General features: G+C 50.5%; 1 protein-coding gene across 3 annotated transcripts in view; it reads left to right on the top strand.

The window, feature by feature from the left end:
• Nucleotides 1-4,511, top strand: part of ASIC2 (acid sensing ion channel subunit 2) — a 994,452-nt gene extending 989,941 nt beyond the window's left edge. For 2 of the 3 annotated variants that reach the window (XM_077852176.1, XM_077852175.1), the window contains exons 9-10: nt 1,620-1,688; nt 3,569-4,511. In XM_077852176.1, the coding sequence (XP_077708302.1) occupies nt 1,620-1,688; nt 3,569-3,670 (171 nt within the window). In that variant the 3' untranslated portion in view covers nt 3,671-4,511. The remainder of the gene's footprint in view (nt 1-1,619; nt 1,689-3,568) is intronic. The other variant, XM_077852177.1, reaches the window with a different exon arrangement.
• Nucleotides 4,512-15,560: the final 11,049 nt, after the last annotated feature.

The following is a 15,560-nucleotide window of genomic DNA, read 5'->3' as shown; positions in this document are numbered from 1 at the left end:
CATGGGAAAATGACCATCTGCTGGGACCCTCATCCTACCTCAGTGTTCAGAACCAAAGCATGGGGGGTGGGGGGAGGATGGCCTCCTTTCACCCAGAGCCTACTTCCCCCTCCCTGCCTACAGAGATTTATCACCAAGTCCTAGGCAGGGAGGAGGAGGAGGGTCTGAGAGAGACAGAGGCTGGCTCCTGTCCTCAGGGAACTGGAAGAGCTGTGGGCTGTCCACACTTGAAGAAAGGGAGAGGGAGGGTTGAGAAGAAGAGCCCAAATGGAGGCCAGCTCTGAGCCCCTCCCACACAAGACCAGCTGTGGTGGCCTCACACCTGTGTGTGTCTGTGCCCACACGCTCACAGCACACGCATGCGCACACCGCTCACACACATCACTCACAAATGCACAAGCACACCGTAGACATACCACTCACTCACACATATACGCTGCATTCACACAACACACACAGGCACACACCTGCCTTCCGGGTGGCCCGTCACCTGAGAAGTACCTGCCCTGGTGCTGGCAGGTTTAAGGAAGGGGCATTTTTGGCAGCCTCCACCAATCCTGAGCAAGAAGAGCAAGAGCACACAGGCCATTTCTACCTGTTCATAGCCTGAGATATCTCCCTCAACAGCGGCTGGAGCAGAGCTTCTGAAAGCTCTGAGGGCACCAGACAGTGGCTTCTAGCTCTGAGCATTTTGGCACTCCTCAGCCTTCCCCTCCTCTCTCCACCTCACCCAGAGCCAGGCAGGCTTAGAGAGCTCCAGAATTCATTTTTTTTTAAGATTTTATTTATTTATTCATAAGAGACAGAGAGAGAGAGAGAGAGAGAGAGAGAGGCAGAGACACAGGCAGAGGGAGAAGCAGGCTCCATGCAGGGAGCCCAATGTGGGACTTGAACCTGGGAATCCAGGATCACGCCTTGAGCCAAAGGCAGGTGCTCAACCACTGAGCCACCTAGGTGTCCCCGGGCTCCAGAATTCTTAAGGGGACTCCTCAACATCCCCAGGACCACCTGAGTTTCAGTCCAGTAAGAGGAGCCTGCAGAGCAGGCATTCTTCCTCCCAGAGAGGGTTGTCCTTGGCCAAAGGCCACTGGGAAACTTTGTGGGGACCTGGAGAACCCCTGAGGCCCACTCCATCTCCCAACATGGTGACCTTGCTCCCCAAACCCAAATCAGGCTCCCTGGCCAGATCTTATTCTGCTTTGTTTATTAATTTTGGTGAAAAGCTCTATATAAAGTTATGGAAATCGCATCATACCAGGTAACATGTTTAATGCCCACCCTTTATTGCTAAGAATCAAATATTATCGATTCAGGGGTGCCCTGCTCTTATGAACAGTGGGACTGTCAGGCCTCATCCCCCTGGCCCAGCCTCAGAAATGGTCTCCTAGGCTGTTCATGCATACCCTCTGTCCGCAAGAGAAAAACAGTCCCCATGCCGATGGGCCCTCCTCTGACCTCCCGCCAGGCTCTAGCTCCTGCACCAAAACCTCACTTCAGCCAAAAGCTTGGGGAGGGGCTGCCAGAACTGGTGCCAGGCTGGGCTGAGCCAAGTCAAGGGAGGTCCTCTACCTTCGCACCATTCCCCCAGCCTGACCAACCTCGTCCTGATTTTCTTGCAGCTGATCAAAGAGAAGCTCTTAGACTTGCTTGGCAAAGAAGAGGACGAAGGGAGCCACGATGAGAACGTGGTAAGAGAAGCCCATGCACCGTAGGTTGTCCTAGTCCCCTGCTCTTGCGGGCCTTAGGAGACCAGGTGCCGGGCCGGGGCAGGAAGGACGCCCCTCACCGCACACCTTAACGTGGCTTGTCGGAGGACACTCCCATGTGCCCCAGGCCCGATAGCAAGCCGTGGGCACAGGGAATTCCAGGAGCTGCTGCGAGGGGAGGTCCTGGCTGGCGCAGTCCAGCTTGTCCAGGGCCAGGGGGCTACTGCTCTCAACTCCTGCCGTGGGAGAAGCAGGAGGCCCTGCTCCCTTATTCCTCAGGGCAGCAAAATGCAAATAAGGACGTCACTGGTGCTCTATTCCGTTTGAAGGGGACACGGAGCTTGGGGCCCCGTGAGGTTGGTAGCAGCAGTGATACCCATCATAACTGCCAATACCACGTGCCAGGGACCCAAAAGGCACTGTGCCATGTGCCTGGAGAGTGCCGTATGGCTTCAGCTGCACAGTTACCCCAGAGAAAGGTCTTTTCTTATCTCCATTTTGTATTTGAGGCACTTGAGGCCCAGAAGCCCACGGTCCCCCAGCTGGTGAGTGGCAGAGCTGGACGCAGAGGTGCCCTGACCCCCGTCCTGCTCTGCCTCTCTTGTGGCTCTCTGCTCTCCTTCCCAAGGCTCGAGCCTCGGCCTCCTGGTGTCTCCAGCTCTCCCCAGAGGAGACTTCTGCCCTGGCAGCACCACGCCCACTAGGCAACCATCCCCCAACCCCCCAAGTCAGCAGATCCAAAATGAGGCCAGCCCCATCCCCCAAACAGGCCCCCATTTCTGTTCCAGACACTATTTCTCTACCCACCTCCCAGGCTAAAAAAATCTCTGCTTTGGTTCTCTCGGGCCCCTGCGGCTCCGTTGAGTAGAAGACTGAGGAGGGGAGGGCAGGTGGAAGGGGCCCAGGCTCTGGACTCAGGTCCGTAGCTGTGTGTAGCTGTGTGCCCCAGCATCTGCAGACTCACAGGGACCTCGGGCAGGCGATATTTGGATTCAGTGGGGCTGTGCCTGTAAAGCCAGCAGCAGTGCCCAGTTTATAGTAAGTGCTCAGCAAGTGGAGGTTCCCTCCCTCACCCCACCTTCCCTCTGCCCTCAGAATGTCTCCAGTTACAGCCTCCCCTCTGCTCCCTGCCCCTCCCCTAGATCCTCCCCCTCCCACCACTCCCCTCCCCAACCCCATCCTCATCAAATCTCCACAACATTCTTGGCACAGCCTCCTAGACAGTATCTGCTCCCATCCCTCCCAGCCTCCAGCCTGCTTCTGCAGCCTGGGAGTCACTGGGCAGACGCAAGGCCCTCCCAGCCTTGCCCTGCTCAGGGACCTGAGACTGTTTTCCTCTGGCCTAACCCTAAAGCTCCATTGTGACTCCTCTGCTTCTGGGTTTTGGGTGCCTCCCCACTCCTCTTTGGCCTCAGCAATTGGCCCCCCCTTCCCCCAAGTCTAGCCACAGGCTCTACCTTCTCCATCCCAAGTAGGTCTCAAGGGGGACCCCCCAGGATGAGGGTGGGGAGATATCCTCCTGCCCCATAACTAGAGAGCACTCAGATGTAGCTTCAGGTGGCACATTAGGGGCACCTCTAGAAGAGAAGTTCAAAGCAGCTGCTGAGCCCCATCACCAGGGAGCCCTCTCCCCACCCTGGGGGCACCTAGATGGGCAGTGGTAAGGCAGCGAGCCTCCCCACCCAAGCCTCGTGCCTCACCACCACAAACCAACCCCAAGATGTCTGGGGCAGAAGCAGTGGTGCCCTGGGGAGAGCCCACAAGCAGGCCTACGGTTCCCAGGGCCTAGGCTGGGCTGCCAATGGCATCGTGATGCCATTTCACAGAAGGAATCTCAACACCCACTGTCCCCCTCCCTCCAGAGCACTTGTGACACGATGCCAAACCACTCTGAAACCATCAGCCACACTGTGAACGTGCCCCTGCAGACGGCCCTGGGGACCTTGGAGGAGATCGCCTGCTGACGGCCCTTGGACCACCTGGCACCCCCCAAACAGACCTGGAGGCCCGAGACCCAGGACAGGGGACAGCAGGCTCAGGTGGGACAGCCCCCGATGACAGAAAGAAGCAAGAGCCCCCTATGCACACATAGCAAACTCTCTGCCAAAACCTCGCTGCGGCCACGTCTGACATGACGCGTCCTCGGGCCCCGCCGTGCGTCCCTCTTAGGAGAAATGAGTCACACTCTGGAACTGTCCAAGAACCAACCTGCCATCACATCTCACTGCCAGATGTATAAAGCACCTGCATGCTCAGACTGCTCACGGCGCCACCTCCACGTCTGTGTCTGTACACGACTCTCCTCCGTGTGCTTTCTAGCGGCCACTCTGCAGCCGTGCAGTGGGACCAGCTTCCAGCCCCAGGGTCACCCTGTGGCCACGCTGGAATCACAACTGCAATCAAGGGGGAAAGCGTAGAACTCTCAACCACGTCCGGTCCTTGTGTACTTTGTGAAGGTTCTTAACCTGCCCACAATCCCCTTCCCCGAGCTGGCCTGTGGGCTGACCGGGGCCACCCCCACCCCACCCCACCCTGGCTCAGCGCCTGGGGGAGGCAGGGTGGCCTGGGCAGCTCCGGGGCTCATCCATGGGACCCACGTCATTCTGCTGTCCCCGTGACCCAGCTTGTTTCCTTTGGGGGGCTTGTTTTGTCTGTCTGTCCGAGATCTGTTTTTGTTTTGTTTTGTTTTCCGAATTTGGGTTTTGATGTTCTGAGGTTTGGTTTGATTTGGTTTTTCCATTTTCTCTGGCGTTTATTTATTCGTGCTTCCAGTCACGGTCATATTAAAAGCTGGTCTTGTGGAAACGGCTGAGTCGGTGCTGCCTTTTCCCCATCAGGGCTCCCTCCCTGAAGCCTTTTGAAAGGGCTAGGCCTGCCAGTCCAGACCCACAGATTATATATATATATATAAAGCTTCCTGCAACGACACTTAGCTTTACCAAGTGTACAGAGTGCATGCACTTCTAGTCTATTCTAAATCTCTAAACACTATTGGTTGCAGCCTCATAAATGATTTCATGACCACTAACAAGTGACAGCCCGTGGTCTGAAATGATGCAATCCTGGACCAGAGGTGTGTGGCTTGAAGAGGCAGGGGGTGGAGAGGTGGGGCAGGCAATGAATGCTGCCCAATCCTAGAAACCATGAAAAAAGCCTCTGTCTTCTGTCCTGACTCCTCTGACTCTGGCCTCCCTCCCGCACACCAGTCTCTCTAGGCCCTCTGCACCCCACCTCCTCTCCTCACCCACATCAAACAGACCTGCCTGTCCCTGCAGAAGTCACACTGGCTTCCTGCCTTGCTCCCCAGCTGAGAGACTGTCCAAGCGGGAAAGGTGGATGGAGGTGCCCCATGGGGAGAGGGCAGGCCCTTTTGAGCCCCTCTGTGGCAAAGGAGAGCTTCCCATCTGGGCAAAATCCTTGTGCTCGGGATCATACTCATTCCAGGGCACAGGTTCCTGTAGCCTAAGCTTTACTTTCCCGCCTTCCCCCACCACTCACTACCCCAGGTCTCCCCCAGAACCTCATGTGGTTTGTACCTTCCTCTTCATGCACAGATGTACAGAAGGCACTGACTGGACCAGGAGCTTGGGGCTGTGGCCCTGGCTCTGCCTCCCAATCTCTATCCTGATCTCAATCCCCCTCTGTCGTCTCCCCTTCTTTCCCCTGCCCGATCCACTCCTACACAAGGAAAAGGTTTTCCCCAGGGACCTGCTGAAAAGAACCTGGCCCCAGGAGTTAGGAAGGCTCTCCAGCACCTTCTTGCAGCAGCCGTGTGATGATGGACACCTGCACCTCTCTGGATTCAGGTCCCTCAATTTGAGGATGAAAATAATATTGTACCCGTGTCTTCACAGATGATTTCAGAGGCCTCTTCAGACTTGAGGCACATGACAGCACTACTCCCCTTGTGCGGAGGGGGATGAATCAAAGCAGCCATGCCCGGACACATACAGTGGCCAGGAGGCGGCTGGGACACAGCATCCTTGAGATGCCTCTTCCCAGTACCTTCTCAGCTGGGCTCGTCTGGTGCTGTTGGCCAAGGTGAGCTTTAATCCTTAGGAACTGAGCGCAATGCTGCTGGAAGGCACCCTGTTTTCATTTTCTACCACCACTATAACATAATTACAACAAACATAGTGGCTTAACACACAAATTTATTGTCTTCGACCTCTGGAGGTCAGAAGGCTGACAGGATCTCACCAGGCTAAAATCTAAGTGTCAGCAGGCCTGGGTTCCTTCCAGAGGCTCTAGAAGAGAAACTGTTTCCTCACCTTTTCCAGCTCCTAGAGGCCACCCACATTCTGTGGCTGGTGGCCTCTTCTCCCATTGCCAACTCTGCAATGGTGGATAGAGTCCTTACCTCACACAACCGTGACCTCCTGGGTCACACCTCCCTCTATCCCATAGATGTGACCCATCTCTCTTCTCTTGACCCCTTCTTCCACTTTAGAGGGACTCTTATGATTAGACCAGGCTCTCCTGATAACCCATGATAATGTCCCCATTTTAAGGTCATTAACTTCATCACAAACTTCAAAGTCTCTTTGGCCACAGGGAATAACATATTCACAGGTGCCAAGAATTAGGACGTGGCCATCTTTGGGGGCCACTGTTCTACCTACCAAAGGCCATTTGGAGCATATAGCCTACTGCCCTCATTATTCAAATGAGCAGACCCAATAGAGGGGAGGGACTTACCTAACATCACACAGTGAATTCATGGCCATGCCAAAGGCACTCCCAAGCTTCCAGGCTCACAATTCCATTTGAAAATTCCATCTAGACCCACCAACATGACGCAAAGCAAGAAACATTGAAAGTGGACATTCCCAGGGCATGGAAGTCCCTCTCCTTAGACAGACACATGCCCTACTGCATCAGGCTGGAAAATGTCCTTCTGGTGCCTAGACTGTCAGATGCAGAGGAACAGTGAGCATTCTCAGACTGCTCCCATCAGGGACAGAAACAAATGAAATGTCTGTTCAGTGAGTTGGGAATCTACTGGATACTTCTGCCTTGTTCAGTTTAACAGTTTCGTAAATGTTTTTAAAATCTATACTAAAGTTGCAATTTGAACTTCTTCATTGGATTTCTGCCTTCCTTTCAAAGAAAGAAAGAAAGAAAGAAAGAAAGAAAGAAAGAAAGAAAGAAAGAAAGAAAGAAAGAAAGAAAAAAAAACTTCAGATCAATTTGTGATGGAGCACAGAATATTCTAATGGGTTTGGATTGCCCCAAGCCTCACATATGTACCTGCCCCTTCCAATTTGGGGATTTTAGTTTTGTTCGTTTTGGAGCAAATCTACATACTTAACTTGTTAAAGGGAAAAAGATAGGAAATTCAAGAGAGCAAATTAACAGCTCCGTGTACCAATCAGCTACTGATTGGTATTAGCCAGTTGTTAACTAAAGACACAGTTTTACACCTGAATTCTTGAGAGTGGTGGTATATTCTCTTCTTATTTCCAACAAGTAGCCGTGTGTGTAATCATTTCCTCAGTGAAGACCTGGAGATATTTGGTAGACAGAAGAGACTCAGGAACGTGTCACATTTTCGAGAGAGACCCAAATGATGACCAGAGGGCCAGGAGTTTAGAGCAGTCACAAGCCCAAACCACACATCGAATTATCAGTAATCTCAAAGAACCAAATCAATCATTCGATCCATCAAATAACAGCACATAACCTCAGAAACAGAATCAGTGGGGTTTGCTGCAGTTAGGGGCAGTGGGAGGAAAAAGCATTTCTGTGAGTAGCCATGCCAAGGACTGAGCTAGCTGCTTGCACACTGTTGCTTTGTTGTTTTTGGCAGAGAGAAGCGGAGTTATTTTATTTTCCTCTTTCCAGCTTGAAGCTATTTTTGTAAGAGTCTTTATCATGAACACGCCTAGTGAGAAAGGTTCACAGAGGGTCTCTGGAGAAAGGATCTTGGTGAGCGAGGAAGGAGGAACTCAGAGGCAGACACCACCCAGGGGTGTGATCTTGGTGGGTACCATGTTTTCTCAGGGGGAGCTCAGCTCAGCCTGCCTGGCCCTAGAGGCCCAAGGACCTGGGACCTCTTCCTCCACAAACTCCAAGATTTTAATTTAATTTTGAAAATTAATCTCAGAGCAAAGGCGAGGGCCTTCAGAAAGCACCAGTGAATGAGCTCCCCCATTATAGAATAGAGAAGGACGCTCTGGGGGCCAAGGATGCTGCTGGCCCTGATCCATCACACCCAGAGCAACCCTATGCTGCTTGATTAGCTTCCTGGCTTAGCTGGGAAGCGGAAACACAGAAAGAACACAGGATCACTATTTATTTCAACTCCCATTGATTGGCTGTCCATTATATGCTGGGAACTTGCCCCTAAGGAATTTATCATCTGAGCAGGGAATCCCGACAAGTAAACACACGACTATAAAGATGAACCCAGATTCAGAAAACAAGAGAGCAGCACATGCCAAGCCTGCAGGTCAGGGAGTGCTAGAGAAGGGACACTGCCATGTAGGTCCAGGGAACCCAAGCAAAGAAGGGGAAGGGGAAAACATCCAAAATACCACTTAGAGATTAGCAGGTGCAAAGGATGAGAGATGTGTCATGGCTGAAGCCCTTCAGCTCCTTCCCTTGCCCTCCAAGTGTCTATAAAGATACTTTCCAGCCGAGGGTTGATTTATTTAGCAAATGGCTTTCTCCTCATTCATCTGAGACTCCTGGCACACGGAATCATTTTGTACTTGTATATTCCAAGGGCTAATAGGTTGGGTGCATTTGGGACCAGAAGTTCCCTGGGGACCAAGAAACAGATCAGTGGAAACCAATCCAGCCTGAGGATGGGTGAGAGGAGGAAAGTCTCTTACTGATTCCATTTAACATTTGTGGAAATCTATGCTCACTGATTTTGCAAGAGCAAAGCAACAGTGGCAAAGGCTTTAAAGAGAGAGTTAAAGGATTGGATCTCCAACCCGTTTCTGCTAAAAACTGACCATAGAACATTGGACAAGTTACCTCACTTCTCTGGACCTCAGTTTCCCCCTCTATATAAGAAGAGGGGGTGGAAAACGAAGAGACATCCTTTGGTGTGCCCCAACTTTAATGGTCTATGAGTATAAGCCAAGAATGGGAATCAGGCATCCAAGCTAGTATTTAATGATGCCAGGTTTGGGGGGTGAAATTATGAGGATTAAATAAGCTAAGGCAAATACTTTCTCTCTTCTTTTCTTTTTTCTTTCTGTAACACATTGATTCTTAATCTTGTCTGAATTCAAAATAAGGTGAAAGCTAGGAACTCTCTCTCCCCAGGAAAAAAAATGCACATGGTCATGAAAATATATATGCAATTTTGCATTTTATTTCAGGAGGGTTATGGACTCCCCCTCCCCCAGAGCCCATCTGTGATCCTCTAGGGCTGCTCTGAGGTAGAAAAAGACTCCCTGGTCCAGAAGGTGCTGACCCTTCTCCCACAAAAGAGCCACAGCCCCACAAAGAGCAACCAACATTTCTTCTCCTAAATTGACATAATGGCTGTCATTTTTCAATTTGCAGGAGGGAAAAGGGAAAGATAGATAGGATTTGATCAATTTCAAGTCTTTCCTCCTGTAATTTTTTTTAAACCTTTGGCACCTGCTGCAGCTTGTATGCAAATGAGCTCCCACAGATGGCAAAATGAATGAGCGAGCAGAAAATGAATATGAACAGAGAACCTTGAGATGTGATTTCATAAAATTATTTTATGTGTGCAGTGATTTTGAGGGCTGAGGAGACCTACAGACATAGAAAGCAACCCGCAGCATCGCTTGGCAAACATCCCCGTGGCCTGGTTCTTGGAACGTAACCATTGACCCCACTATGAACATGCATGAAATGCATGCCTCATGTTCTCGGCTGCTGTTGAGCCCCAGATACACAGCACTGTTGACATCTCACTCATTCCTGAGCAGGAAGGTAATGATGCTTTTTCTTTAAAAGACAAAACAACAACAACAACAACAACAACAACAACAAAACAGCTTTTGATAATGACAGCAAGTGATGCTTTGGGATGGGGAATTAGGATCTCCTGTCTCCTTGAAGCTGCCCTCCATGCCTCTGCCTCTGAAGGAAGTGGCTGACATGACTGACTTATCACCATCATGGGCCCTTTGTCTTTTTCTTTTAAGATTTTATTTATTTATTCATGAGAGACACAGAGAGAGAGAGAGAGAGAGAGGCAGAGACACAGGCAGAGGGAGAAGCAGGCTCCATGCAGGGAGCCTGACGTGGGACTCAATCCCGGGACTCTGGGATCATGCTCTGGGCCGAAGGCAGGCACTAAACCGCTGAACCACCCAGGGATCCCCACCATCATGGGCCATTTGTCTTTAGTGGAATCCAGATTTGTGGTTACCTTTCAAAAGGAATTATAAAATGGGCCCAAGACAAAGTGACCGGTGGGCACCAGAGCATACCCAATGTAACCAGCCTTAGAGGCAAGAGGTCAAAGAACAGTTCGAAGAAGATATCCCAGCACCAGGCAAGGTCTCTGTCCAGAATACTTCACTCCATGGGCCAGGCACTGTGAGTTCATATACTAAGAAGACACAGTCCCAAGGTCTCAGAGTCTAGTTGGGTAGAGGTGGGCAACAGATGTACATGCAAGAACCTGAATGGTAAACAAGCTATGCTGAAGGTGCATGAGGCACAGTACACTAGGTCCATCTGCCAGGCTGAGGTGGAGTGGGTTTTGGCCAAAGCCTTGAGAGATGGGTGGGAATTGTCTGGCAGGCAAATACCTGAGCAAAATCTTAGAGGCACAGGAGAATTAGGAGGGTCTGGGGAAGGACAGATCCCAGCTGAATGGGACTGGGCTGTCTCTCTGCTGCCCTCTCTCCACTGTGCCTTCCCATCCCTGGGGTCCAGCCCCCTAGAGTCCATGGGCTCGTTGAGCTATGAAGACTGGGGCATGCCAAGGACAAAGAAGACTTTAGAATCCAATGGCTCCATCTGAATCCCAGCTCCACCAGCTGCACTATGTTGGTCAAACTCTAAAACTTCTCTGGACTCAGTTTCCTCCTAAAAATGATGGTGACCTACTTCCCAAGCACGCTGTGAGGTTAGTGAGATTAACTACGGAAAGTGCCAATGCTTGACACATGAATAGAGATGATGAAACCCATCCTACTAGCCAACTGCATGGACAGTGACTGCCACTGAAGCATCAAGAAGGATCCCTGGCCCGTAGTAGGATAGAAGTTTGTGCTCAGTTTGTAATGTTGGCCACAGGCAGGAAGTGGTGACACATATGCTACCCCAGAGAAGGTGTCCAGTAAATGCTGGACCCCATCTGACCAGGCCAACCTCCCACTCTGGAAGCTTCAGGCCAGTGCCATATCCAGTTGAAAGGGTGAGTCTTATAGGCAGAGCACAGGGACCCAGCCCAAGAAGAGTGCTCAGCAGAGCGTTCCTCACCTACCAAGAGTCTCTGCCTGCTTCACCTGTACCTACAGGTAGAGAAGGGGCAGTACCTAGGTAGCTAATCATCCCCAGTTAGCACAAAAGATCTAGAAAAGCCCACTTCCCATTGGTGTCCTGGAGTCAAACTAGCCAAGAATGAGGTGGCTTGGACTAAAAGAGTGACAACAATGCACTTCATTCTCCCTGTATTCTGTAGAAATCTTTGCCACCTGTCCAAACGGTCCCCCTTCTCCTTCTGCTCCTTCTTCCCCTCTCCTCTTCCTCCTTCTTAGCAAACTGTATTGAGGATGTGGCGCAGGCAACCCAAGTACACCCAGTCACCAGGACAGGTAGGACATACTCCAGGCCCCACGCTGTGCCAGGCCCCTGTACTGGGTGACTCACTGCCCTATATCATGTGATCAGTGCAATATTGCAAGGTGGCTTTTATCTGCTCCCCTCATCCCTTAGGACCACTGAGGCTCAGAGAAGTGGAGTGACTTTCCCAAGTTCAGGCAGCCAGAATAAGAGGGGAAAAAAAAAAAAAAAAAAAAAACTTTGTGCCAGCTTTTCCCAAATCGTGCTGAACTTCCTCTGTAAGACATGGTTAAGGGGGAATTAAGTGGGATTTGGATGAAAAACAGCCAGGTTGGTCCTACTGAGAGGTAGAAAGTCTCCCCAAGAGGGCTCAGGAGGGTCAATAGGTGCATCTGGAGGGAGTCTAGGGCCTGACACATAGCTGGTCCTTAAGACCATTGCATAAACTGCTGACCTATTGAAGAGGTATCAGGGCTTATTACTGATTCTGCAAACATGAGCTGACTGCTCACCATTCATTCTTTCATGCACCAGTCATGCATTCATTCATTCACTGAGAACCCACTATGTGCCAGTCACTATTCCAAATGCTGGAAATAGAAGGAACAGACACATTTCCTGCTCTCATGGTGCTTACTATCTAGCATAAGGAGACTGAAAAGGGGATTCGTGTAAATTCACATGTGCATGAAATAATCTCAGACAGTAATACACACTATGGTGCTAAGATAGTGACAAGAGGGGAGAAGAGCTTCCCCTCAGCTATGGCAGTCAGAGAAGTTAATCTGAGGATGTGAAATTGAGACAAGAGCTGGCTGAAGACAAAGGAATAGCCACTCAAGGATCTAAGGAAATGGTATTTCAGGAAGACAAAGGGCAGGTGTGAAAGCCCTGCTGTGAAAGCAAGCATGTTGATTGTCTGGAGTAAATGAATGGGGAAGAATGGCAGGGGATGGTGAAAGGTAGGAAGCAGCATACTACACTTGGGGATACCAGAGGCACAAACCAACCAGAATGAAAGTTTTTGAACAGTTGAGAAATGAATTGGTAGATGTCAGCTGAGCCTGGCTTGTGAAAGATCTTGGGTACCAAGCCAAGGACCTTGCACTTTAACCTGAAGATGAGAAAAATCATTGTGGCTTGAATGTAAGGAAGTAACAAGGTGGAAAGCTCATCGGGAGGGAGGAACTAGGATGGCAAGGGACACCCTCATGAGGCCATTGCAATTGCCCTAGGAAAGAAGTGACTGGGGCTTGAGTTAAAGCAGTGGTATCTGGGACAGACAGGAGGGATAGATATTAAAAAGGTAAAAGAGGCAGGGGTGGCTCAGTCAGTTAAACAGCTTTCCTTGGCTCAGGTCACAATCCAGGGTCTTAAGCGTAGAGCCCCACATTGGGCTCCCTGTTTCTTCTCCCTCTGCTCCTGCCCACTCCTGCTCATGTTCTCTCTGTCTCTCAAATAAATGAATAAAATACTTTTTTAAAAAAAGTAATAGAGGCAGGACATAATGAACAATGGAATGTGGAGTGAGAATGTGACATGGAAGCAAGGAGATGCCAGGAGCTAACCCAGTTACTCAGTCTGAGAACATCACTTAGAAACTGGGACTTCCAAGTGGACCTGTAGACCATTTAACCCTCATGCACAGGTGAGGGCTGTCTCCTGGATTCTCCTCTTCCATCTCCATCTGCTCTTGGTCTACCCCCTAGCCCAGGGCTCCAGCATCCCTTGTCAAGGCCTGAGCCCTACCCAGCCCCATTTTGACAGGCCCTGAAGCCATCATGCCTGCCTAGAGCCTCCAAATCCTTTTAACTACTCTTGCTTTGATTCCAAGGGTTTCACCATCTACTTCTGAGTAAACGGGACCCACTGGAGCAATCAGCTGATTGCAGGTAATGGAAACCTAAAGTGAAGTGGAAACAGGTTATGAATCACCCAGAGATAATGAGCCAGAGGTCTCTGGCTAGGTGAGGGAGAGAGTGGACTGCAGCTGACCCAGGACAACTACCTCTCAGCAAAGTACACCTAAGAGCACATAGAATCATATGGACCTAGGTGCAAATTTATGTTTTATAAGCCTCTGTTTCCTTATCTGTAGAATGGGGAGAATAAGGGATTTCCATCATAGTAATGTTCTAGGGTCTGGATTAGATGATGCATGGCACGTGGTAGGCACACAGTGTTGTTTTAATATTAAAAAGAGAATATGGGATCCCTGGGTGGCGCAGCGGTTTGGCGCCTGCCTTTGGCCCAGGGCGCGATCCTGGAGACCCGGGATCGAATTCCACGTCGGGCTCCCGGTGCATGGAGCCTGCTTCTCCCTCTGCCTGTGTCTCTGCCTCTCTCTCTCTCTGTGACTATCATAAATAAATAAAAATTAAAAAAAAAAATCTGACATGTGCTTTTTTAAAAAAAAAAAAAAAGAGAGAATATGTCCCTGTGACTTCATGAAAATGAATCAATTCTTCGTTGATCCCCAGACCCCCAACTCTCAGCAACAACTTGCTTCTTCACCACTGTCCACTTGTATGAGCAGCTCTCAAGTTTTAGCATCACCTCGACTTGGAGGCAAGAGCTCCACTGGGAGGCAGAACCAAAAGCCAGGGTGGGACACAAGGCAGGGTCAGCTCTGCTCTGGCGATGTGAGTGACCCAACACCAGACCAGCAGTGGAAAGAAACTGGCCTACCTCACCAGCTGTGGACACTTAGCCACACCTCTGCTGTTTGCTGACCAGTGGATCTGGAGATGGCAGGTCAGTGGGAAGGGGTGGTAGACATTAGAGTAATCTCTCCTCCCTGGGAAGCACTAACCATGCCTCAATCTGAGAACTGCAGGGTTCTCTGAGCCCTTTCCAGAAAAATCTACAATCTCAACTCAGGGCTCAGCCTCTCAGACATCACCTCAGTTGCTTCTCTTGCTACCACATCCACAGTGATCCTGAGATTGCCCACCATCCTCCTTCAGATATAGTCCATCCCAAGGGACCTGAGACATGTGCTAGAAGTTAATGGAAGACAGGGCTGCCTCCTTCTGAGCTTCCCACATATTGAGGGAGGCAGAGAAGTGCGGTGTGCTGCCTGAAAGCCACCCACACCCTCCCCCCAATCCTCCAGCTCCCAGCAATGGTCAGCAGTAGCCAGGAAACTTCCTTTCCCAGGCTGGGTTGGCCACGAGCACTTGAATTTCCTGACTCTAGAGGGCACTGGAGAGCAGGGTGCAAGTCTCCTGAAGCCCAGGTGGTGTCTCCACTGCAGATGCACCACCCCATGGCTCCTGCCAGGATGCTAGTGGTCTCCAGGGGAAGAGCCAAGGCCCTGTGGCCACCATCTGTGACCAGAGCCACAGAAAACAAATGTCCCAAGGACCTTCCCAAATAAGCCAGGTGTACACATCAGACCCAGGTAAGGTTGCCAGATAAAATACAGTACACATTTTTTTTTTTTTTTGGCAAGAGACAGAGAGAGCACACGCATGCACAAGTTGTGGCAGGGAGAGCGGGTCAGAGAGAGAGGGAGAGAGAGAGAATCCCAAGCAGGATTGGAGCTCAGTGCAAAGCTCAATGTGGGGCTTGATCTCACAACCCTGAGCCAAAATCAACAGTCCAAGACTTGGGGCGCCGGGGTGGCTCAGTTGGTTGAGCGCCTAACTCTTGATTTTGGCTCAGATCATTAACTCAGGGTCATGCTAGCCAGCTTCCATCTCTCAGAATATTTCCCCCCACATCACCTGCACATTTTTCTTTTTTTTTTAAAGATTTTATTTATTTATTCATGAGAAACACAGAGAGAGAGAGAGGCAGAGACATAGGCAGAGGGAGAAGCAGGCTCCACACAGGGAGCCCGATGTGGGACTCGATCCTGGGTCTCCAGGATCACATCCTGGGCTGTAGGCGGCGCTAACCGTTCAGCCACCTGGGGATCCCCCACCTGCACATTTTTCATTCCTGTCTTATGCTGCCCCCAAAATTCTCCCAACTAGAGATTGAGTTAGGTTGATACAAATTCTCTCATGTTGGTGTCTATTTGTCGATCCTTTCTCGTGCCTAGCTGAGATGAGTTAGAAGGAGGGACTAAGAATTTCACTTCTGAGAAATAATTTTGTAGGATATAACTGTTGAGGGCTAAGA

The sequence above is a fragment of the Canis aureus genome, chromosome 16, assembly GCF_053574225.1.
Source record: "Canis aureus isolate CA01 chromosome 16, VMU_Caureus_v.1.0, whole genome shotgun sequence".
Lineage (NCBI taxonomy): Eukaryota > Metazoa > Chordata > Mammalia > Carnivora > Canidae > Canis > Canis aureus.
Note: the sequence above shows the minus strand (reverse complement) of the source record. Positions and strands in the feature narration are given on the sequence as shown.